This window comes from Martes martes, assembly GCF_963455335.1.
Source record: "Martes martes genome assembly, chromosome: 11".
Taxonomy (NCBI): Eukaryota; Metazoa; Chordata; class Mammalia; order Carnivora; family Mustelidae; genus Martes; species Martes martes.
In genome coordinates, this window is record NC_137899.1 from 89,587,043 (window position 1) to 89,610,417 (window position 23,375).

At 43.1% G+C, this 23,375-nt stretch overlaps 1 protein-coding gene across 1 annotated transcript in view; it reads left to right on the forward strand.

The window, feature by feature from the left end:
• The window catches only part of LRGUK (leucine rich repeats and guanylate kinase domain containing), a gene marked incomplete at both ends in the record, with an annotated part of 106,023 nt that overhangs the window by 36,285 nt on the left and 46,363 nt on the right, over window positions 1-23,375 (forward strand). Inside the window, 6 exons of the mRNA XM_080818740.1 lie at window positions 1,262-1,342; window positions 3,748-3,834; window positions 5,409-5,515; window positions 10,589-10,708; window positions 17,629-17,725; window positions 21,782-21,895. Of these exons, the coding sequence (XP_080674866.1) occupies window positions 1,262-1,342; window positions 3,748-3,834; window positions 5,409-5,515; window positions 10,589-10,708; window positions 17,629-17,725; window positions 21,782-21,895 (606 nt within the window). The remainder of the gene's footprint in view (window positions 1-1,261; window positions 1,343-3,747; window positions 3,835-5,408; window positions 5,516-10,588; window positions 10,709-17,628; window positions 17,726-21,781; window positions 21,896-23,375) is intronic.

Below are 23,375 nucleotides of genomic sequence, written 5' to 3' on the forward strand. Positions count from 1 at the left end.
GCTCAGCGGGGAGCCTGCTTCCCTCTCTCTCTGCCTGCCTCTCTGCCTCCTTGTGATCTCTGTCTGTCAAGTAAATAAATAAAATCTTAAAAAAAAAATGATCCTTTTATCTTGCAGAGGATCTAAATGTCACTCTAATGGATATAGCCATTGTGTTGAAAGAGCTGTGTCTGATAGCATAGCATTGCTATAAGCAGACTAATGCTTATTAATAAGCATCTAGAACTAATGCAGGTTCTATATGATGACTCAGAATTTACCTTTTATATTACGTCCTTGAAAATGGCATCCCTTGAACATGGTGCATATGTCCTTCCCCTGATTGAGCTCTGGGAGTAGTTTAATTTTAGCTGCATTTTGTGTTTGGATAACTCAGGAATTATTGGTGACTACCTTTGGAGAGCGTTCACAACGCATTCGGGAATGACTTGGGGAGAAATAGAAATGACGCATATATTAATTTTTTTGCAAAAGTTTAATAGCCACATTTGAAATAAAATTATAATTATGCTAACTACAGGAAATTTAAGTAAAACTGTTTGTCTTAGCGGGAAATTCAGGCATTCTGCAACCCAAGCTTTCTCCTTGGTCAAATTAAGGAACTGACCAGCAACCTTTTTTCATTTTTTTTTAAAGTTGTGAAACATAACCTACACAGAAAAGCGTATAAAACATAAGGATACAGTGCAAACAAAAAATTGTAAGGCGAACACCCATGTCAAGAACTGTGTTGTATCATTTCTGTTTTTATCTTTCCTTAAAATAATTACCTCTTGTTGAAAAAACAATAGAGCTACACATGCACACGTAGTAAGAAGTCTTCACCAGTCCCAAATAGCCAGGTTAGCAGAGGCAGCGCTGGGGAGGGAGACTGGGGAACAGGAGGGTTAGGAAGGATTAGGGCCTAGGAGAGAGAACCACGGACCCCCCACCTGCGTTTTTTGTCCTATTTCTCTGATTCTGCATACTAAGTTATCTCTGCCTTAAAATAAATATGGCTGAGAGGAGGATCAGCTCACAGTTCTTTAAACAGAGAGGAAAAAAGAAAACATGGCTGTGTGGGTTCCCATTTAGTGAGGCGGCACGCGGTCATTCCTGTGCTCTGCGATCCAAATACTCATTAGAAGGCTGGGCTGTGCAACAGAGCAGTTTCTGGAAGAAGTTGACGTTAGAAGATCCAAGTCAGCTCCTTTCACGGAACTTTATATTGTGGGTTGTACAGTTAGTCTACTGATAATACTTTGTTTCTTTGATTAAACAGATTGCCGAGCTGGGTGAAATAGAATACATTGAAAATCTGCCTCTCCTCCGGGTTCTCAATTTTCTAAGAAATCCAGTTCAGGTGAGAGAGAATATGTGGGGAGAGGGGGGTGAGGACCTTCTTGGAATTCTTCCAGAGGTACTTTTGATAAGGAGCTTCAGGGATGCCGAATGCCCCGTGTTTACCTTCACTCTCCATCTCTAAGGAAACAATTAGGAGGTTTAGGCAAAGGAGGGGCTGTTTCTGCCAGGGGCCCATAGTGGAGCCTGGAGTGTCCCGTCTGGGGCAGGGGAGGGGTTGGGGCGGTCGTGTGTGACTCATCCCAGCAGTTAATAAAAATCACCTGACGCAGCCACGGACCCTGGAGCAATGTCCTTTTACGTCATAGAAGGTGCCATGCTGGAGGTGTAGACAGACTCTGGTTCCTGTGGTGTACGGGGTGGGGGGGGGGGGGTGGATCCCAGATCAGATATCTGTAGTAATTGGTCTGCATATAGTTGGGGAAATTGGTGGTGTTAAAAAAATGACTATAGGGAAGATCTATTTTTAATTTCCTGAGGAATCTCCACACTGTTCTCCAAAGTGGCTGCACCAGTTTGCATTCCCACCAACAGTGTAAGAGGGTTCCCCTTTCTCCTCATCCTCTCCAACACACGTTGTTTCCTGTCTTGCTAATTTTGGCCATTCTAACTGGTGTAAGGTGGTATCTCAATGTGGTTTTGATTTGAATCTCCCTGATGGCTAGTGATGATGAACATTTTTTCATGTGTCTGGTAGCCATTTGTATGTCTTCCTTGGAGAAGTGTCTGTTCATATCTTCTGCCCATTTTTTAATATGATTATCTGTTTTGTGTGTGTTGAGTTTGAGGAGTTCTTTATAGATCCTGGATATCAACCTTTTATGCCTCCATCAGAAAGGACGAATACCCAACTTTTGTAGCAACATGGACAGGACTGGAAGAGATTATGCTGAGTGAAATAAGTCAAACAGAGAAAGTCAAGTATCATATGGTTTCACTTATTGGTGGAGCATAACAAATAATATAGAGGACAAGGGTAGATGGAGAGGAGAAGGGAGTTGAGGGAAATTGGAAGGGGAGGTGAACCATGAGAGACTATGGACTCTGAAAAACAACCTGAGGGTTTTGAAGGGGCGGGGTGGGAGGGTGGGGGAACCAGGTGGTGGGTATTAGGGAGGGCACAGATTGCATGGAGCACTGGGTGTGGTGAAAAAACTATGAATACTGTTACCCTGAAAATAAATAAAAAATTGGAAGAAAAAAAAAAAACGACTATAGAAAGAAATACTCTATTTCCTATGGATTGTTCACCTCTGGTATTCAAAAATCCACTGTTTGTTAAGCCTCTGTCTTTTCTACCCTTGATAGGTTCTCTCTCCTGGCTTCTGTCCCTCCCTCTTTTTCCATTTGTCCTTTATTCCACTTTGCTACCTATTCCCTTCCCTTCCCTTTCCAGAGACTCTTGAATTTAAATGTACCTCTGAGTACCTTTTTCTGTGTATGTAACTTGATGAACATGTCTGGCCAAAAAAAGAAAAAAAAAATAAAGCGCAAGCAAAAATGAAAAACAAGATTAAAAAATAAATCCAGTCCTTGGTATTGGAATAGTGGCCGCCAACTTAAAAGCATCTCTGGTAAGAAAGGAGCAGGGCTTACAAAGCAGCCACCAACCTCCCTCCCCCTTCCAGTTTTAGAGCCATGGGGAGTGTTTGTGCATGTGCGTAAATAAATACCACAAACCCTTTCACGTGCATTAGCTCACTTATATACACAACCTCCCCAACTCGCACATCAAAGGACAAAAAGGATACTTTTGTATGTTCATTTCATGTGCATTCTTATCTATAAATGCATCATCCACTAATACCTTTCTCTTCAAAGATGTTGCTTCTTAATACAAAACTTTAATTATATTTCTAAAAGCCAGAGAATCCTAACATGGCAGGTGGTTGGGAGTAATAAGGAATTTGTTCTATAAATGAATATTATTTATTGTAAAATAAATTCCAAACAGTACAAGTTCAAAATAATACAAAATAATACTAAACAAATGACAAAGTAGTCATAAATAATGTTCATTATTTGCAATAATGAACCTCTTTGGAGCTAGAGGACGAGATTTGATTCCCTGGCCACGGAATCTTAGGTGAAATGCTTCACCACTGAGGCTTGGTTAGTTTCTCTTTAGAAATGAAGATGGTCATACCCATCCTGCTTATGTCACAGGGAGATTAACAAGATCACACGTTTGAAGAGCTTTGTAAGCTACAAGGCACAGTCTGCATGTGAGTTAATGTGAGAGGACTGGTGAGCGTGGAAGTGCAAACATCCTGAGGGTGTGTGTGTGTGTGTGTGTGTGTGTCGACAGGGTAGAAGCTGAAACACCTACTTGTGGGAGTAGCATGCTAGTGCTTGCTCACGTGGGAAAGGAAGGCAACTGAATATTCCTCTTCATATTTTAACTAGGAAAAATCTGAATATTGGTTCTTCGTGATTTTTATGCTCCTACGATTAACAGAGTTAGACCAGAAGAAAATTAAAGTGGAAGAAAAGGTATGTAATCACATTATTCCATGTGTTTGAGAGTTAATGTGCTCAAGGGCTTGGCTGCCCGCCGTGGGACCAATGTAATCAATAAATGGCACCCATGACAATATGGGAAGTAACGGCTTATTTCGGGAGTGTTTCCTTACTCTGTGGCTTAACCCCCTGCAAAGCTGAGCATCAGCACGAATGCGGCGAAGGTGCAGCTCTTACACAGTCAACAGGCCAGCAGTGGGGTCGGAAGCCGCGCTCCACGGCTCCAGGCAGCAGCGTGATGGCAGTCTGTTAATTTTGGATAACTACCATATCTGGAGGGTGTGTGATTCTCGCTGTGTTGCTCTAAACATTCATTTAATAATGAAACTAATTATTACATCACTCTACATATATAATCAAAAGGTACTCAGATCACTCTCCTGGTATTTTATTTTATTTTATTTTAAAGATTTTAATTTTTTGACAGACAGAGATCACAAGTAGGCAGAGAGGCAGGCAGAGAGAGAGGAGGAAGCAGGCTCCCCACTGAGCAGAGAGCCCGATGCAGGGCTTGATCTCAGGACCCTGGGATCATGACCTGAGCCAAAGGCAGAGGCTTTAACCCACTGAGCCACCCAGGTGCCTCTACTCTCCTGGTATTTTAAACCCTTAATTCCGCTCTTTAAATTCAAGATCGCTCTGGACACACAGTTCCAGAGTGATGGGACCTGACACGCTAGCACCTGCCTCCCTGCTACCATACCGGGGTGGGACTTTGCCTTGCTTTAGTGACTGGTAACAGCTGAAATCTCCATTAACGAAGGATTTCTCACACTAAATGCAAATTTGAGATGAGTATGAAAACAGGTATAAGCATGTAGAGCGACAGATATTCCGCTTCATACGTGCCTCTTGGAAATTGCGGTTAAAAATAGTTATGGATGTTAGTGCCTTGTTATTCTCAAACTCAGAGGCAATTCCTAGATTTCTCTTTCTCCTTAATGTTTTGTGAAGGGAGTGCAGTTCAAAAGCCAACATTAAGTAAAGGTGGGGTACACGAGGATCGTGGATGTAGGGGGGTGACAAGGACATTCGGTTAGAGAAGTGTACGTCGCGAGGGAAGGACCCCTATCTTTGAACACAGGAAGCTCTGCTGAAAGAGGAGGAGGTTTGGGTAGAATTTGAGATAATTGGAATAGCTCCTGGTGAGAGGGCGTGAGGAACACATCCCCATGGTATCGACGACCTGGGATCTAGAACTTTGTATTTTATTCCTTCCTCTCAGGCTCAAAGCGGGAATGTTTACTATATTAAAAGTACTCTTGGGCTTTAGAGGTTTGGTGTTTGCTTCTTCCCTCCCAAACCAGGGAGCATAAAGAAGTGGGGGACCCGTGGACTCCAGCTCGGAATTTTAAGATAACCATCCTTAGTTAGGTTTGGGAAAGTTAGAGTAGACAGGAAGATGGAGTGCAAAGGTCGTGAGCATGCGTTAAGTTATTTTCCGTACCCGGTTGCCTGTCTTGAATGTTTCGCTCAAGAAAATTTAAGACTCGTCTTCTTTGAAGAAATGAAACATGTTTCCTCTTGCATTTCTAATTCTGGAAAAGGTTGCAGCTGTGAATATATATGACCCTCCCCCTGAAGTGGTCGCAGCCCAAGATCACCTGACCCATGTCGTCAACAGCGTGATGCAGCCCCAGAGGATCTTTGACAGGTATTTGTGAGGGATCCCCAGGGTAGAACTCAGGGTGGCGAGCACAGGACATCCTCGTCGTCTGCCCTAGCCCTCTGTTTTGTGACTCATCCCTTCCTCGCCTTCTCTGAGAGGAGGGTCTTTCTTTGACTGTCTCAGTTTTAGGGATTATCGTCACATGCTTGAGCGCGGCGTTCACTCACTGGTGGTTTCCCAGGGGCGGAGATGAGTGGACTCGTCTCCCCTTGACCATCTGGCCCCTTGAATGGTGGTTAGCTATGACATAGAACGTTGAAAGGTCATGTTTAAAATGGGTCAGTTTTCCTGCTGTAGGACAGAACCATAGACCTTTGCCTCATTAACAGAGAATTGTGATGATTTCTGTCCACTGTAAATTTTTCCTTAGCTGTGAGTAAATACTCGATAGCCCTGCCAAAGAGCATGAATGCGGACTATGAGAGAGTCCATAGAAGGAAGCCCAAGGGAGACTTGAGATCGTCTTTACACCGATTGCACTGAGGCCGTGAGTCACCCAGCTTAGCTGAGCGCATGAACAGAGTCTCTCACCTCTAAGTTCAAAGACAGATTTACCACAGTTTCTCCGTTTCTTTTTAAACAATCTGTTGGAGCAGATGGCCATTTATGCTATAAGTATATTGCAGAAATTCTATCAATACCCAAAGGCATTTTAAAAATACTTGTAAAATCTCTTCGTTATAAATGGCTTCCCTTCTTTATGTGGTATTTGCTTCTGTACTTCACATGGTTGGTTTCCCACAGAGAGCACATGTTTTATTTTGCATCCAGGACATGATTTTTTACATGTAATTTAATAATATAGACATTGACAGTTTTATATATTTATGGTCGCCCTCTAGGTGAACTGATTTATCATTTATTTGCATACATCTGGAAAAGCACATTTGATTTAAAAGAAGGGCATTTATGTCCTCATTGTATTTCTTTCCTAGTTTATGAGATTGCTAGTTGTTTCATGCTTTAGGCTACATTTATATAAAAATATGTATCAAAAAAATTTACAGCACTGTCTGAAAAACATGTATTTCATCTTCATTTGTGGCTATCGAGTAGACAAGAGCAAAATGGCCAAGCAGCCCCAGATGCTCCAGAATGAAGCGGTCTTCGTTGTGAGAAACTCATGGAGACAGGGGCAAGACTATCATCGCCCTTCCCAGGCTGGCCCCATAGGGAACCCTAACTCTTGACCTTGGTACTCTTATGCTGCATTATTGGGGAACACTGTCCCTTCCCCTGGTGCGACTAGGGTGAGGATACAATACTAAAATTACATGGCAGAATCTTGACTCTGGCCTGGTGGTCATTGATAGCTTTCTTGCTCTCCTGTATGACAAGGTCCTCCAGGGTCATCTTCTACAAGCCCTGTCCATACTCTGGAATTAACCACTTCTCCAAGAAGCCCTGGTTGGTTTCAGTGAGAAATGGTACTTCCCAGTCACAACCTGGTTGCTAGAGGTAATCATTGCTACTGAGTTGGTCATTGTTGTTAGGCTTTTTAGTGGACAGACCTAAGAATGTATTTCTTTCCTTCCTTTCGTCCATCCATCCATCCATTCATCCACCCACCCACCCACCCATCTATCCAATCACCCATTGGTCTATTTTATCTATCCTGTTTATCTATTTATATGTCTCTGTCTACATCTATTCAATGCGCTTATATCTAGTCTATATAGATAGATCCATATTTATTTATAGGTAGATGATAAAATATCTCCTGAATTCATACTGATACTTACAACTCAATTTCAAGACGATAGTTGAGCTTTTACTTATCCTCCTCTCTATTACATCTGTGTCCTCCTTTCCTCCCACATCAAAGACACAGAGGGAGATGGATTTAGAATATTCCATAATTACTTTTTTAAAATCCCATATTGCAGCACAACAGTATCAGTCCTAATACTACCACTGACATGCTTGCCGAAAACACTGAAATCATATTTTGCCTATGCTCTTCCCATCACCCTGCCCCCATTTTTATTGTGGCAAAGTATCTATAACATAGAATTTGCCATTTTAACCATTTTAGAGTGTATAACTATGTGGCATTAATTATATTTACACTGTTGTGGCAACCATCATCACCACCTGTTTCCAAAATTTTTCATCCCTCCACCGTCCAGCAAAAGCTGTAACCCCTAAGCAGTAACTGCCTAGTTACTACCACTACTCCTGGTCCCTGGAGACTTTGTATCTCCTTTCTATCCCTGAGAACTTACCTATTGTATATATTTTATGTAAGTGTCAATCACCCACTTTAAAAATAGTGTACCATATTTATATTGTCAGAACGTGTATCCATCACCCACCATACTTCCCCCTTTGCCATCATTTGTCTTAGTTCTATGGATAACTGCATATTTATGGCTTCCCATCAGCCCTTGTATTAATGTCTCCTGAGTTAATTAGTGTGCGAAGCTTGTTCTCCTGTAGACTCCTTAGGATGTGCTATGGGATCAGTATCCCTTGAACCCTTACATGTTGATAATATTCTCTGTCCTTTATACTTGAAAGTCATTTTTGTTATATTTAAAAATCCATGTCTCAAACTTTTTTCCTTGAATATATAAAAGATGATACTCTCTTTTGGGGGGTGGTGCAAAACATCTATCAAAATCTAAAAACAATTTCCTTTCCCTTATAAGTCGTGTGTTCTCTTTTTCTAGCTGAGTAATTTTTTTTTTCTAGACTGTGTCTTAATATTAGTCATTCTGGGCTAATACTCTCAAGTATGCTGCGTACTCTTTTAATGAATAGTTTTGTTTTTTTTTAAATTTCAGGGCAGTTTTCTTGAATTATGGTCTTGCTTTGGTTTTCTCCTTCAGAAAGAAGATCTCCTTTGCCTATACTCAATATTTGTCACTTTCAATTTTTTTTCTCTTTAATCATTTAAAAATTGTACTTTCAGATAATTTTATTTTGTATTTGTTTTTATTTAAATTCAGTTAGCCCACATATAGGACATCATTAATGTTTGGCGTAGTGTTCAATGATTCATAAGTTGTGTATAACTTTGAGATAATTTTAGGTTCACATGCAGCTGTAAGAGATAATACAGAGAAATTCTAGATGTTTCTAGATGTTTCTAGTGGTGATACCTTGCGTAACTACAGCAGAATATCAAAACCAGGAACTTGACATTGATACAACCCACCAGCCTGGTCAGATTTCACCAGCTTTGCATGTACTCATGGGTGCATTTAGTTACATGCAGTGTTGCCACACGTCTAGATCGTATGAGCACCACCACAGAAGAGTTTTATCACAAGGATCCCTGCGCTTCCCTTTTAGGGCCACAGCCACCTCCTTCCTCTTCAACTCCCCTAATCCCTGGCAGCCAGTGGTCCAGTCTCCATGTCTGTCATGTTGTCATTTCAAGAATATGATACAAACAGAATCATATCATGTATAACCTTTTAGGATTGGCTTTTTTTTTTTTTTTTAAACTTAACCTTATTCCCTGGAGATGCATCCAAGTTGTTGGATATACCAACAATTGATTCCTTTTTTTTGCTGGTCGTATTCCTTGTGTGGATGCACCACGATTAGTTTAACTATTCATCTCTTGAAAGACTTCTGAGCTGATTCTGTTTGGGGGCTATTACAAATCCAGCTATTATGAATATGGGTGTACAGATTTTTTTTTTTTTTAAGATTTTATTTATTTATTTGTCAGAGAGAGAGTACACACAAGCAGGCAGAGAGGCAGGCAGAGGCAGCGAGAGAAGCAGGCTCCCTGCTGAGCAAGGAGCCCGATGTGGGACTTGATCCCAGGACCCTGGGATCATGACCAGAGCCGAAGGCAGCGGCTTAACCAACTGAGCCACCCAGGCGTCCCGGGGTGTACAGATTTTTGTTCATGTAGAGTTTCAGCCTGTTTGCTTTCCAGTGGATACCGGTTAGCCCTGCTGGGGTTCCCTTGTCTTCAGGCGTGTCACTTGCTGTCCCATTTCCTCCCCCTGCACAGATCCCTGCAATGTGCAAGGCTCTGTGGGCTTTTGGTTCATGGAAATACTTTTTCATCTGGTTTCGTTACACATGTTATCCATGGGCTTTTGCTGTTAACTTTTTCCATTTTTTGTGTTTTCCCCCCATGAATGTTCAGAGAGATTGAAAAATTATACTGCCACCACCTCCATTCTTCATAGAATCTATCCTTTAGCATGTATTCTTAAAATATATCTTATTCTGTATTTCTATAGTTGTGGCACAAGTGGAATTCACACACATCAGCCAGCATGTTTTCACTCCTTAGTCCAGTCTTCCAGGCCCAGAAGCCGTGCCTTGATTCCTATATTAGCTCTTAGCCATTAGCTGTTCCTTTGAGCAAGTTAATTGACCTCTCTGTACTTCAATTTCTTTGTGTATGCAAAGGGGATAATGATAGATAATGATAGAAACGTCTTCATCCACTTCCTGTAGTAATTAAATGAGATATTGCCCATCAGACTCCTAGAATAGTGCCTGGGACATATTGATTGCTCAGGTAAATTTTAGTTATTACCATTTTCATTGAGTTTCTGTGTTCTAATTCAGTGGGCATAGATATTAAAACTTACTTCTCAGAGAGCAGTCTTCCTTCTTTCATGTTGAAGTTCTTAGGGAAATACTTTATCAACCAAGAACTAACACATTTTTACCATATTTTTCCTTTTAAAAATGTGGGTTGCATTTGGACTTGACTTGTTATCTATGCTTTGAATATTATTTTTGACCTATCATCATGAACTTGCTCAGCAAAGTAGGACCAGCCTCCTGTCCAGTGCCTGCAGGTCGCAGGTGCTCAGTCACGGGCTTAGACCTGACTGGGGTGTAGGCCCTGACTTAGGCCTGACTGGGCTGGAGACCCTGACTTTGGTGTGACTGGGGTGTAGGCCCTGACTTAGGCCTGACTGGGCTGGAGACCCTGATTTAGATGTGACTGGGGTGTAGGCCCTGACTTAGGCCTGACTGGGGTGGAGACCCTGACTTAGGGGTGACTGGGGTGGAGACCCTGCCTGCTGGCTGTGTATGTGACCAGACCCGGCCATCACTGCCTGCCCTGTATTCCAGCACTCTCCCCCGCCTGGACGCCCCATATCCCATGTTGGTGCTGGCCGGTCCTGAAGCCTGTGGGAAACGAGAACTTGCTCACCGCCTCTGCAGACAGTTCAGCACGTACTTCCGGTACGGGTAAGTGTGCTCGCTGGCTGGGAAGGACGTAAAATGTCGGCTGTTGCTGCTTGGGGCTGTTAATTTTCAGCAAGCTTGAAAAGGTACAGAGAAGGCTCATCGGTTTCTTTGCCATTTATCACCCTGTGAGAGAGACCCTGCATTTTGTCCTTTATTCCCCCAAATGTTCACCTTCATTCACTGACCGCTGACATCACTCTCCAAGGGTTGCAAAATCCATGCGTTTTTAGTGAAGCATGGTGGCGTTTGAGGCCGGGCTCGCGCTCTGGCCACCGGCTGCGACAGCAGGGGTGAGGATGGGGGTGCGGCGCCTGGTGCCCAGAGCTCCCTTCCTCGCCTCCCCCGCCCCCCCCAACTCCCGCTGCTGGCACCTCCACTGCCTCATCTCCGCATGGGGAGGCCTCTTCTGAGGCCCATTTCCTGAGGAAGGAAGAGAAATGACGGCAAACGCTTTTCCTTTTCTTTCCCTTGGGCTCGCGTTCACCGCACTCCAGTTTTCTGGAGCAGACATTTTGCCCCGTGATTCCCTCACGGTCCAGTTAAAATCGAGGAGAATATCAAACAAATGAGGACCATTTAAAAAAATTCTTCAGCTGGGTTTAAAGACTTTTTTTGCGGGGTGGGGGGGCGGGGGGGCGGAGCTCAAAGACATTTTAAAGGTTTCTGGGAGTCAGATTTAGAGCTGCCACTGTGGTCTTTCGAACTGGTTTCCTCTTAATTTTTAACCTATGGCAAAGCAATTACTTCTAGTTTAGTAATGTCTGTCGGTGACCAGAGGAGGGGACTGCAAAGATTTTTCAGACAGCAAGAAAAATAAATGCAAATGATTTTCTAATGCCTCGCCTTCCCTTAAGCTGTACATGTTCAAACAATGTAAATACTATTCAAAACAGGTCCATTTATTTAGATATCTAAAATTACATCCCTCATTTGAACAACTCCAGGATCCAAATATATAAAATGGTTTATTTACTAATATATTTTAAGTACCCTGAAGTAACAAAAATAAATTAAAACTTAACATTAGAATAAAAAAGTATAGAGTGCCATTATGCCTGCCTATATAGGGGTGCTGAACCTGTAGATAAGTAGATAAGTAGAACACAATGAATGGAAGGTCGAAGTCGGCAGATTGTGTATCCCCACCATTGTGCCAACATGTAAACCCAGAACCTTTTAGCCAACCAGAATGCCAGAAACCAAGTCTTTCTCTGATTAGAATTCCTTTTAATTATGTTATAAACGTTGAGCACCAGGTCCTTCATATGGTTTGTGATACACGTTTATGGAGGCCCACAGGATCAGGTGTGTTCTCGGAGGTGTTTATTAACTCATCACCAAGATTGTGAGGTAGTCCACCGCTCTGTTCCCACTTGGATGGTCTTCCTCTCATTCATTTTTATTAAATCCGATTTTTCCCCTATTAGAATGCTTATCCACCATGCTTGTGATTGGTTTAACATTTGTCTACTCTACATAAGCCCAAGGAGGGTATGGACCAATGTCAGCTTTGCCCACCGTTTGGTTCTTGGTGTTCAGGAGATGACCAGGCGCTTAATACCTACACGAGAAGTACTTGTTAACCAAGTGACAGATTGAGTGAATGAACGGGATGAATGAATTAAGGGTATTCTATACCACATTTCGTGGGAAATTACTATGATAAGAAACAAAGGTGATTTTCCACAACTGCGACTGATGGATACATAGAGAGATGGATGGATTCATTCATTTGTTTACCAATTCTTTCAATAAATATTTATTGAATTCCTCCCATATGCTAAGCCCTAAAGATACAGTGAGAACAAGATTGATAATGTCCTTGCCTTAATGGAATTTGTAATCTAGTGGGGAACTCAAACCTTTAATTAGTGTCGTGTGGAGGCACAAGGCAGTGAAACAAAACCTTAAAACTAGCTTCGTGCCTACAGTTACTACTGCTACTGCTATCTTTTTCTTCCTACTGGAATTAGTGGCCAGCGTGGAAGGACATGCCTTACTGCCTTGCTGCCAAGTACACACCCACTCACCCCCCTCCCTTGCAGGCTCCGAAGCATTGTCGCACCATTCACTGGCGTCCCCATGGACGCAGAGTTCAGAACTTGCTCAGTGGCACATCATTTTAAAAATTCCATCAAGGTATGGATCAAAGATCATATCATTGGATTAAAAAAAAGGTTTTAGTTAGCTAGTAATTTCATTTGTGAAGAAGGTAAGAAAGTACTACTTTATATGCAGCTACTTTCTGATTAAGACAAATGATGAAACCAAAGCACATCTTCAGAGGCAAGTCATTGCTCTTCTTTAGATTTTTAAATTCCTTATCCAACATAATTTTTGTTGATTTTTAATGAAATGGGGAAAAAAGGCATGAAAACAGTTTCATCTTGAAATATACAAGTATTTACAAAGGCACTTTCTCTGCCCTTTGCTTGAATCTTTTCTTTCCCATCTCTTTCATTTTCTCGTGGTATTCTGTCTTCCTTTTTAAATTACACTGCCCCATGATTGAGACATTCAATGAAATTCTCATGCACTAAGTTGTGTATCCAGATATATCAATATTAAAATCATTACATGGTGGTCTAACAAGCATTGGAATGGCTGAGAGATTTTGTCCTCGTGTTAGGTTTTGATTTTTCTATTTGTTCTTGGTTTTAGAAGTAGGTTGGTGGTTCTTTCCTTACCTGTATTAGTTCTACGTGGGGATAGGAATTTACTGCCTTCAAAATCTATTTCCAACCTTAATATTACCACACAAATCAGTGGCTCCCTGGCAGAGTGATGGATAATGAGAGAAACATAAAACAATGCCAGTATACTGGTCCACCTTCCTGATTTAAGGCCTTGAAAGTGATCTGAATAGTCATGAAAGAAAAGCTTTAGTCTTCTTTCTGAGATCTCCATTTTACGGCAGTCTCTATCTTTATGACCTTTTTCTTGATGTCGACTGCTAAACATCTTTACTTTTAGTACGCTAGCGCAGTAACGGAAAAGACCACAGCTCTTTAGCTAAATGAGATGTATGAGCCGCAGCTACCTTAATGCAGGCTAACCTAATGCCTGCTTATCCAGATGTGACAAACCAGTAGAACGGCTAATTTATTCATCTAATCAGTGTTTATTGGGCACCAGCCGTGTGCCGGCAGGGAACTGCAGAACGAACAGACGTGGGCCCTGTCCTGGGAGCTTAGCATCTAGTATAGGATTCAGGCAGGTCATTGCTGGCTCACAGGATAGTTGGATGGGTGCTGCGATGATCTCCAGGATAGAAGATGTGGAAGACACGTGGGCTGTGGAACTCCAGCGGGAGCACCTTCGGGGTGGGAAGAAGGACAGGCACGTTTGATGATCTGCACTTACAGCCTGGAGTACCAGAAGTGTGCAGGGAGACGGCAGAAGATAAGACCAGAGATGCAGACAGGAGTCTGAGTGGAAAGGATTTGGAAGCACGGAGTGTCTCGAGGACTGCTGCGTGCCAGAAAGTGTACCCTGTGGGTGGCTTGGCAGAGGGTGGGAAGAGGAGACTGGAGACCCGGGGACCAGCTGGGCTACAATCACAGCTCACCATGGTGTGAGTTAGAAAGTGGGCGTGTCGTTGCTGGAAAGTGGGCAGGGCGGTGGCTTCCTGGAATGGGATACTCAGATGTGGTGCTAGCATCTTAGATGTTGATGATCTCTTTATGCCCAGCAGTTAATTGGCATATATTTGCGCTGAGGGTTAGGACCAATTTAATTCTTCTACCAAATGCCCTAGGAAGACCTGGGCTTTCGTGGGTAGCCTTTGAAAGAGTTTGCTTACTAACAATATGGTGTGCTATTGTGGGCTTGAATTTCTTTCTTTCTTATTTCTTTCTTTTTTATTTATCTTTTTTTTCCCCTTGTGATTGAATTTTTTTTTTAACGATGTACAGTTAGCCAGCATATAGTACCTCATGAGTTTTTGATGTGGTGTTCAACCAGTCATTAGTTGTGCATAACACCCAGTGCTCATCACAACATGTGCTTGAATTTAGATGTGCTCACAGCCAAACCTCTGCCTAAATATTTCCAGTAGCAAGAAGTTTGTTATTTCCTGAGGCAATCTGGTCTGGTCCAGAACTGAGATTCTAAAACTGCACGCTTCTGAATCAAACTGAAAACATTTCTACTCCTCATCCAACTGGCTAGCTCTTCTCTGGCTTCTTCTCATCCTATTACATTTCCCTGGATATTGGGACATTCCATTGACCTTGTGGATTCCTTTCCCTCCTGACCGTCATCTCTTCCCCATGGACTTGATTTGCTAGGATCCTCCAGGACAAGCTGGCCCATGAAGAGGCCTCTCGAATGTCTAAACTCACTCTCAGACTCTCCGGCCCAGTGTTGTAGTCTGGCGTTCATCTCTAACTCAGTTCTTTGGTGTGGCTCCCATAGCAAACCATGACTTAACTAGTTAACTAGTAAATTAATTAGTAAATAATAAACTCATGGAAATCTAAATTACAAATGGAATTGTATTGAGACTGGGGAGGAAAAGGACACTGAAGGTGATGGCCCAGGCAGATTTCTATCTAAAATTTGGCATCATTTTTTTTCTAAGTTTAGTGAAACACTGCTCTCACTATGCAGCATTTCCTTTTTAAGATGTTCACATTTGGGCAGCCTACTCCACAGTGAACATTTCTGCATGTGAAAATTGGATGACAGGATTCAAAAACCCACAAGTCATTTTAGGTCGATCATTATAGAAGGTTCTGCAGGGGATACAGGCTCTGTCATCCACATTCTCCTCCTCTCTGAAGCCTTCTCTTTATTTACCTGCCTAGAAGCTTCAAATCACTTCTTGGCTTTGTCTTCCTTTTAGAAATTCTGAAAAAAAAAATTCCTGCCACTCAGTTCCTTTGTTGGAAAATGCAAATCCAATACCGCGCGTAAGGCTATGTGAAGGGTGTGCAGTGCAGGGTGCCCCGTCACTGAATTCTCTTTTCCGCCTGTCAAGGATGCCACTAGACAGAGGTCCCAGGGCCCTGCCAAGGTGTGTGAAGAAATGCCAGTGTAGTCATACCACAAAACAAATACCATGGTGTTTGACAGTGTCTTCTTGGAATATACTCTCCTTCCTAGGTCTGTAATTTAAGTAGAATGTTAAGACTTTAACATTCCTAGTCTAGTTAATTCTTGATGATAATGGAAGGGGAACAGTGGTATAAATGATAAAAATTGGGCTCTGGGGACGCCTGGGTGGCTCAGTGGGTTAAGCCTCTGCTTTCAGCTCAGGTCATGATCCCAGGGTCCTGGGATGGAGCCCCACATCGGGCTCTCTGCTCGGCGGGGAGCCTGCTTCCACCTCTCTCTCTCTTTGCCTGCCTCTCTGCCTGCTTGTGATCTCTGCCTGTCAAATAAATAAATAAAATCTTTAAAAAAAAAAACTGGGCTCTGTAACAGAGAAGCTTTTGAGGTTATGACACTGCATAACTGATAGTAAGAGGAATTGACGCGGGGTCATCCTGGCACTGCTGCTTAGTCACCTAACTGCTGTGCCTCAGTTTCATCATCTGTGAAATGGGAATGGCAACACTCGCCTCATGGCTTCTTGGGAGCAAGACCTGAAATACCACGTCAAATGTCTAGCTAGTCTCATCTGCTCCTTGAAAACCACAGGATAGTACAAAAGATCAGTTTGCACTGCAGTCCCGGAACTCAACACTAGGAAATGAGCAATGAAATCAAGAGTCATGGGCTAGTTGGGACCCCATTGTCTATTTTGGGGGCTGATGCTGGTCTGCTCTGTGGCCTTAGACTAGCTGTCTTTATTGTCCTCCATCAAATGGAGTTGGTCACGCCTATTATCCACCTCACAGGAGTCATTTACTCGTTCCTGTTTTTAGCGATTTTATTTATTTATTTATTTGTCAGAGAGGAAGAGAGAGAGAGCATGCACAAGCAGACAGAGTGGCAGGCAGAGGCAGAGAAAGAAGCGGGCTCCTCGTTGAGCAAGGAGCTCAATGCAGGACTTGATCCCAGGATCCTGGGATCATGACCTGAGCAGAAGCCAGCGGCTTAACCGACTGAGCCACCCAGGCGTCCCTTTACTCGTTCATGTTACAGATAACTGGTGACTGCTTGCACAGAGGTGGGTCGTGGGGAATGCAGTAGCAAGTAAGATGAACAAGATAAAGTCCTCTCCACCGGAGTTGTACGTCCTGCTGGGGAAGACAGGGAAGAACCAGATATGTGGATAAAGGAAGACAGTTCCAGTGACAGGGAGTAAGTGGGAGGGTGTGGGGACGGGGAGGAGATGTCATCACAATGATCAGCAAGGGCCTCTCTGGTTGAGCTGAGAGCTCCACCCAGGGCTTCCCATGGGAGGCTCCTACCTGATGTTGATAGCACTGGCGGAGCTGAGGAGGTGGGGTCCTGGGCAAGGAACTGGGTGGAGACGGGTGGCAGGCACTGAGGCTATGAGCATGTGCAGAGCAGCATAATCAGCCGTAGGGGGTCAAGAAAGGCTTTTGGGTTAGGGGTGGGGGACGGGAGGGCAGCAGGGCACTTAACTTGAGTCCTGGAAGACAGGTGGGCTAGCCAGGTGAGGGAGGAGGAGGGGCCCGGGGAAATGCCCACAGAGCAGAGAGGACACGAAGACTCTTGGGTGGAAATATACACGTAATGAGCGGAAGCAGTCGTGTGTGAGGAGGTGCCCGACACCAGTGCGTCCGGACTCGGTGTGGACGATCCCGAGTTTATATGAGCCCTGGAGGAGTGGAGCAGCTGAATGTGGTCTAGCACTTCGAAACCACAGTGTTTCCAGAACTACGTTACCTCACAATTCATGATTCGTGGATCAATTTCAACTTTTTTAAAACCTACTTTTACTCAAACCTTTTCTATTTTCAATCTCAAGCTGCTGGAAGCCAACCAGTTATCTACTGTGCTTTCAGGGCCTGCCACACCACAAGACCGCCTTACTTTGGAGAAGGGGATCGAGTGGATTACCATTTTATATCTCAGGAAGTTTTTGATGAAATGCTAAACATGGTAAGAACGTTCTCCTCTGTTTGTATTACACAAGAAACACTTGTCCTCTGGTAGGAATATTAGGAACTAGTGATAACAAAGAGAAAAATCTTGTTTTTGTTATGAGAGAAGTGTTCTTTTTGGGTTGTTTTTTCTTAAACCATGTGTACATCCTTGTTGACATGCAGCTTTATTTTAGGATCTTGGAGAGGATATTGTAAATTTTCAGTGAAGCTCAATGAGTAGACATTTTAAGAAGATGGAAATAAGACCTCTATGTAAAGTGCTTGTGATCCATGCTTATCATGTGCTGCTGTTATTTTTTTTTTAAGATTTTATTTATTCATATGACAGAGATCACAAGTAGGCAGAGGCAGGCAGAGAGAGAGGGGAAGGCAGGCTCCCCGCTGAGCAGAGAGCCCGACGTGGGGCTTGATCCCAGGACCTGGAGACCATGACCTGAGCCGAAGGCAGAGGCTTAACCCACTGAGCCACCCAGGCGCCCCGTGTGCTATTGTTATTAATCAGACTTTACTCAACATAGGCAGTTCTCACAGACCAGATCTGATGTGTGATATGAATTGAGCCTCTCTTGCTGTTGGACTGTTCTGTCCAGAGACCCCTCCTGTTTGCTATCGCTGGTGCTTTCTCATCATCTTCTTTTTTAACTTAAGATTTTATTTATTTATGAGAGAGAGCAGAGGGAGAGGGACAAGCAGACTCCACACTGAGTGCAGAGCCTGATGTGGGGCTCGATCTCAGGACCCTGAGTTTATGACCTGAGCTGAAGCCAGGAATTGAACAGTCAACCAACTGAGCCACCCAGGAGCCCCATCACTAGTGCTTACCGACTGTTGTGGCCCTAAGCATCATTTCATCATGGCGTGTCTCATTCAGTTGGCCTGTCCTGGACACACATACAGCCTTAAGCTTCCATGTTACACATCAGTGCGCACAACTGCGGTAGAGTTAAGCGTGGAATCCGCAGTTTCTACGAGTTTGATTTTGAATGCCCAACTTTATACATAGTGCGTGTTTTCTCTTGGATTCACAGAGAAACCCAAGTGAGATGGTCCTGTAATCTCTAGGCCGTTTCCCCTCTAACCATGTCAAAAGAACATCTTTGAGATTCTTTATCATCTTCTCTTCTAGGGCTGTATTTTGGTAGTTCATTTGAAAGTATCAAGAGTACTTTGGGATCTTTTTATTTCTAAAAGACTTAATAGAGATAGGAAGCATTATCTTGATATTAGTAAGAAGGATTCCTTTAGGACACTTTGGGTTGAAAAACAGCTAGTTCCCGAAATTCATGTTAATTTCTCTTGTTAGAGTCTGAGGCATTTTTTTTTTCTTGGTTCAGTTCATCTGTTCTCAGGGCCCCATATGCTCCCCTGACATTCCATACCTTACTGGATCGGTAGTAACTAAGTCTGGTTTAATTCCTCGTCTAAGAAGTTGCTGTACTTACACTTCATATTTGGTTTCACTGTTTGACTCCCTCTACAAAATCCTTGTCTGTGTGAGTAGTGTTTGTTTTTACTGCTTCTGCTAACGTGTATTACTTCAGTATAATGTCATTTTCTTCAACTGGAATTTTGCTTCTGAGCTCCTTTTCCTTAAAGCGAGCTCAAGACTGTTTCAAGAAGAGGCAAACCGTGAGAGGTTGTAACTCATGACACATTAGCAGCTTCGCCAGTCACACCGGCACACTCAGCCTCCTGTATACACACCCCCGCTCCCGGGAACGCCCACCCAGCCAGCCTGCTGGCCCGCCTTGGCAGACTACCCTGGCATACCCAGGCCCCGGATGCCTCCTGTGGAGGCACCCTCTCCTCCATCCCCTCATCACTTACATGTGGATCGTCACCCCACTGCATGCCTACAGACACACAATCCTTTTTTTTTTTTTAAATTTTTTTAAAAAGATTTTATTTATTTATTTGAGAGACAGAGAGCATGAGAGGGGAGAAGGTCAGAGGGTGAAGCAGACTCCCCGTGGAGCTGGAGCCCGATGTGGGACTCGATCCCGGGACTCTGGAATCATGACCTGAGCTGAAGGCAGTCGCTTAACCAACTGAGCCACCCAGGTGCCCCAGACACACAGTCCATTTTTAAGGACATACGTGCAGTCACTTCCCTGAAGATATTCTTCCTCTCTTGTGGAAGTAAGATCACAGACCTGGAGGCTTCTGAAATAGGATTATTGCTGTTTACTAAGAAATCCTCCAGCAGGAAAATGTAAAAGGACTATCACCAGCCAGGAGCTGGAGGACACTTATTCTAAATTTTTTTAAAAGAAATATAACAAAGCCTGTTTTATATACTAAAGTATAATGCCAGATTCCTTCCAACTCTTCATTCTTCTAGAAAATATTTTTGGGCTCCACAGAGGGCGGTCCTTGTACACACAAGTGAACAAATGCACAGTCTGTATCTGAAACATGATTCAAAAGTACATTTTGAGGGGCAGCTGGGTGGCTCAGTTGGTTAAGTGTCCAACTCTTGATTTTAGCTTAGGACATGATCTCTGGGGTGTGAGATCGAGGCCCATGTCAGGCTCCACATTGGACATGGGAGCCTGCTTAAGGTTCCCTCTCTCCCTCTACCCCTACCTCCAAAAAAAACCCAAAAAACCCCCTGCATTTTGAAAACAGGGTGAGTCACAGTAAGCAAGGTGGGAGATTCAGATAGGTATCTTATCTACCTATATAGATGCAATATATATATGTATCATATATGTACATATGAGATATCTATATCTATCTGTCTATATCTATATCTATATCTATATATCTATATCTATATAGATAGATATATATATGTCATACTATTTGCTCCAAAGAACAAAGAAGGCATGACATTGAAGACATGAAATATTAGGATATTTGTCGTTGAGTTTTTAACTTTTAAAATGCATGATATAAACTCCTTTGGATTACGAAGTGTGTGGATTATCCTCATCACTCCTAGCAGACACATTCACTAGAGACCCATCACACCACAACAGGTATTCTGTGTCTCATGGACTTCCAACACCCGTGCCACGCCCCCCTTACCCCACCCCCCACCGACAGCTGGCCTGTCCCCTGTCCCCAAATCTCCAGAACATGTCAGGCCAGGAGGCAGAGGTAGCATAAAGGATTCCTAACGGCTCCTGTTCTTAATGATGCTGCCATCCAATGGAATTCAATTCAATTGACAGGATTCAGCCTTGCAAGCTTTCATTTCTTTCAAAATCCCGTGCGTGAGGAGCCACAGTTGCCAAGATCATCCATATTTTTATTCCTTCTTTTGTCATCAGCTTTCCAGTTTAGATGAGACCTAGTAGCTTAATAAATAGAGCAGTGTCAAAGCAATGGTCAGTTTCGAGAGGCATGTTTTAACTTGGACTGTTTTGCAAGGGAGTACAGCTTTGGGAAGAACTGGGCTTCCAGAAATTAGATGGAAGGCAGTATTTAAACCTCAGATCACTCTAGGGCACACAGCAATCCTGTTGAAAAACATTTGGGGCAGTGTCAATAAAAAGCTGTGTTTTATAAGGAAAAACCGAATTGGGTCTGTTTTTCATGGCTTATCTCAGGATAGATGGTTTTTAGATGTCCTTATAATTCATGGCCTTCAGGCTTATCTGGGAATGCAAGGCTTTCGAGAATGGGAGCTTTTTCTGGGGTACCTGGTCTACCAGTGTAGCCAACATGGCTGAGGCAAAGAGCGGGCCATCGGTTTTGCTTTCTCAGTAATGACAGTTTATGGTGCACGTTTGGCAAGGAAGCAGGTAAATGAGCAAAATGCTCTGTCCTACCAGCAGCTTCACTCTCCTCAGTGCCTTCACTCTCCCCAGGTGTTTCGTCAGCAGATTACGGGATCTCCAAAAACTCAATTTTTTTTTTCCAGCTAAGAATTCTGAATAAATTTCTCTACCACATTTTGATATTAAGTTTTATAAACCCATCGTCAGCCTTCTATTTGTAAGTTTCATGGAAACACAGAAAAGTAAGACATCAAATAGTTTTATTTATATTCAGTTTCATTATGGCAGCTGTTACATGAAAAACCTCTGTGCTTCTCAAATTTCAGGGGAAATTCATTCTGACATTTAATTATGGTAATCACAGTTACGGATTAAATAGGGACACCATAGAAGGTATCGCGAGAGACGGTTTGGCAAGCTGTATTCACATGGAAATAGAAGTAAGTGTCTTTTCGTTCAGTCAATTTATTTTAAATGCGTGTGTGTGTTTATGTGAGTCTACCTATCTATCTATATATATATATTTGCGGTTGAGGAGGGGGCTACAAATGCAGGCAGCACCCTGCTAGGCACAGGGGGTGGCCAGACATGCACAGTTAAATAATCAGAGTTACGACAGAAGACATGGATTGCACATATACTAGGAATAGAAGTGCTACTCACGATTCACTTTCTTTTTTTCTTTTTAATATTTTATTTATTTGAGAGGTAGAGAGAGACAATGAAAGAGAGAGAGCTTGAGAGGAGAGAGGTCAGCAGGAGAGGCAGACTTCCTGCTGAGCAGGGAGCCCGATGTGGGACTCGATCCCGAGACTCCAGTATCATGACCTGAGCCTAAGGCAGTCACTTAACCAACTGAGCCACCCCACGATTCACTTTCTATGTTAACTTCCTCACTACATTCCCTCATTTAGGGCATGTGGTCTCTGTTTATATGAAGTGATATCCAGGTAAATGTCCTCCTCACAGGCGGTGGAGCTGGTAGACTGTCCCCTCGGGACCTGCCTGGCCACTCTGCGCAGCCGCCCTTGTTCTCTCGTTCTTCATGGGAGATGCGTGGGCTGTGCTGTCAGACTCCTGCTGCTCGCCGTTTGCAGTCCATTCCAGCTTGGAGCAATTCAGACTTGCAGATTTCCCTGTCTGCCCCCATATCCCATCTTCCCCAGTGATCTTCTGTAATTAGAATATGCAGAATATTACATATTCTAATATGAAATTAGAATATGGATCCAGTTCAGATACAGAGTAAAACCATGACTATCCTATTTAATTGTTTTTTTTTTAAGATTATTTATTTATTTATTTGACAGACGGATCACAAGTAGGCAGAGAGGCAGGCAGAGAGAGAGGAGGAAGCAGGTTCCCTGCTGAGCAGAGAGCCCCTGGGATCATGACCTGAGTGGAAGGCAAAGGCTTTAACCCACTGAGCCACCCAGGCGCCCCCTATTTAATTGTTTTAAAAATTTATGTCTTTATTTAAGTATGTGAAGTCTTTAAAGACACTTGTTCGTCTTTGGAAGGTAACTTCACTGAGCGGTGTAACAGTTTTGTAGTCAGAAAAAAAAGTTAGGAAAATGATTCTGTTAGATCAAACGTACAGAAAACAAAATCTGGGCTGGTCAGATATTCCGTTTCTATCGACTCTGAAACTTCTTTTAAAACTTGTTTTCTTTGTAATTGGGCAGAATAAGAGAGTATGATTCCTTTTTGGCTCCTCGGATTGGTGTGTTGCCTCACTGCAGTGAAACTGGGCCTGTTTCTTCCAGCTCTTTAATTTTTCTAACTTTAAAATCCCACAATTCTTGTCTTTGTGCAGTTGATTGCATTTGCATCTCTAAGGAGGTTTTCTGTGCTAATCACCAAAAATATCTTCCTCGGACGAGGCAGAAACTCTCCAGCTTCTTCTGCTTACCTTCTGCT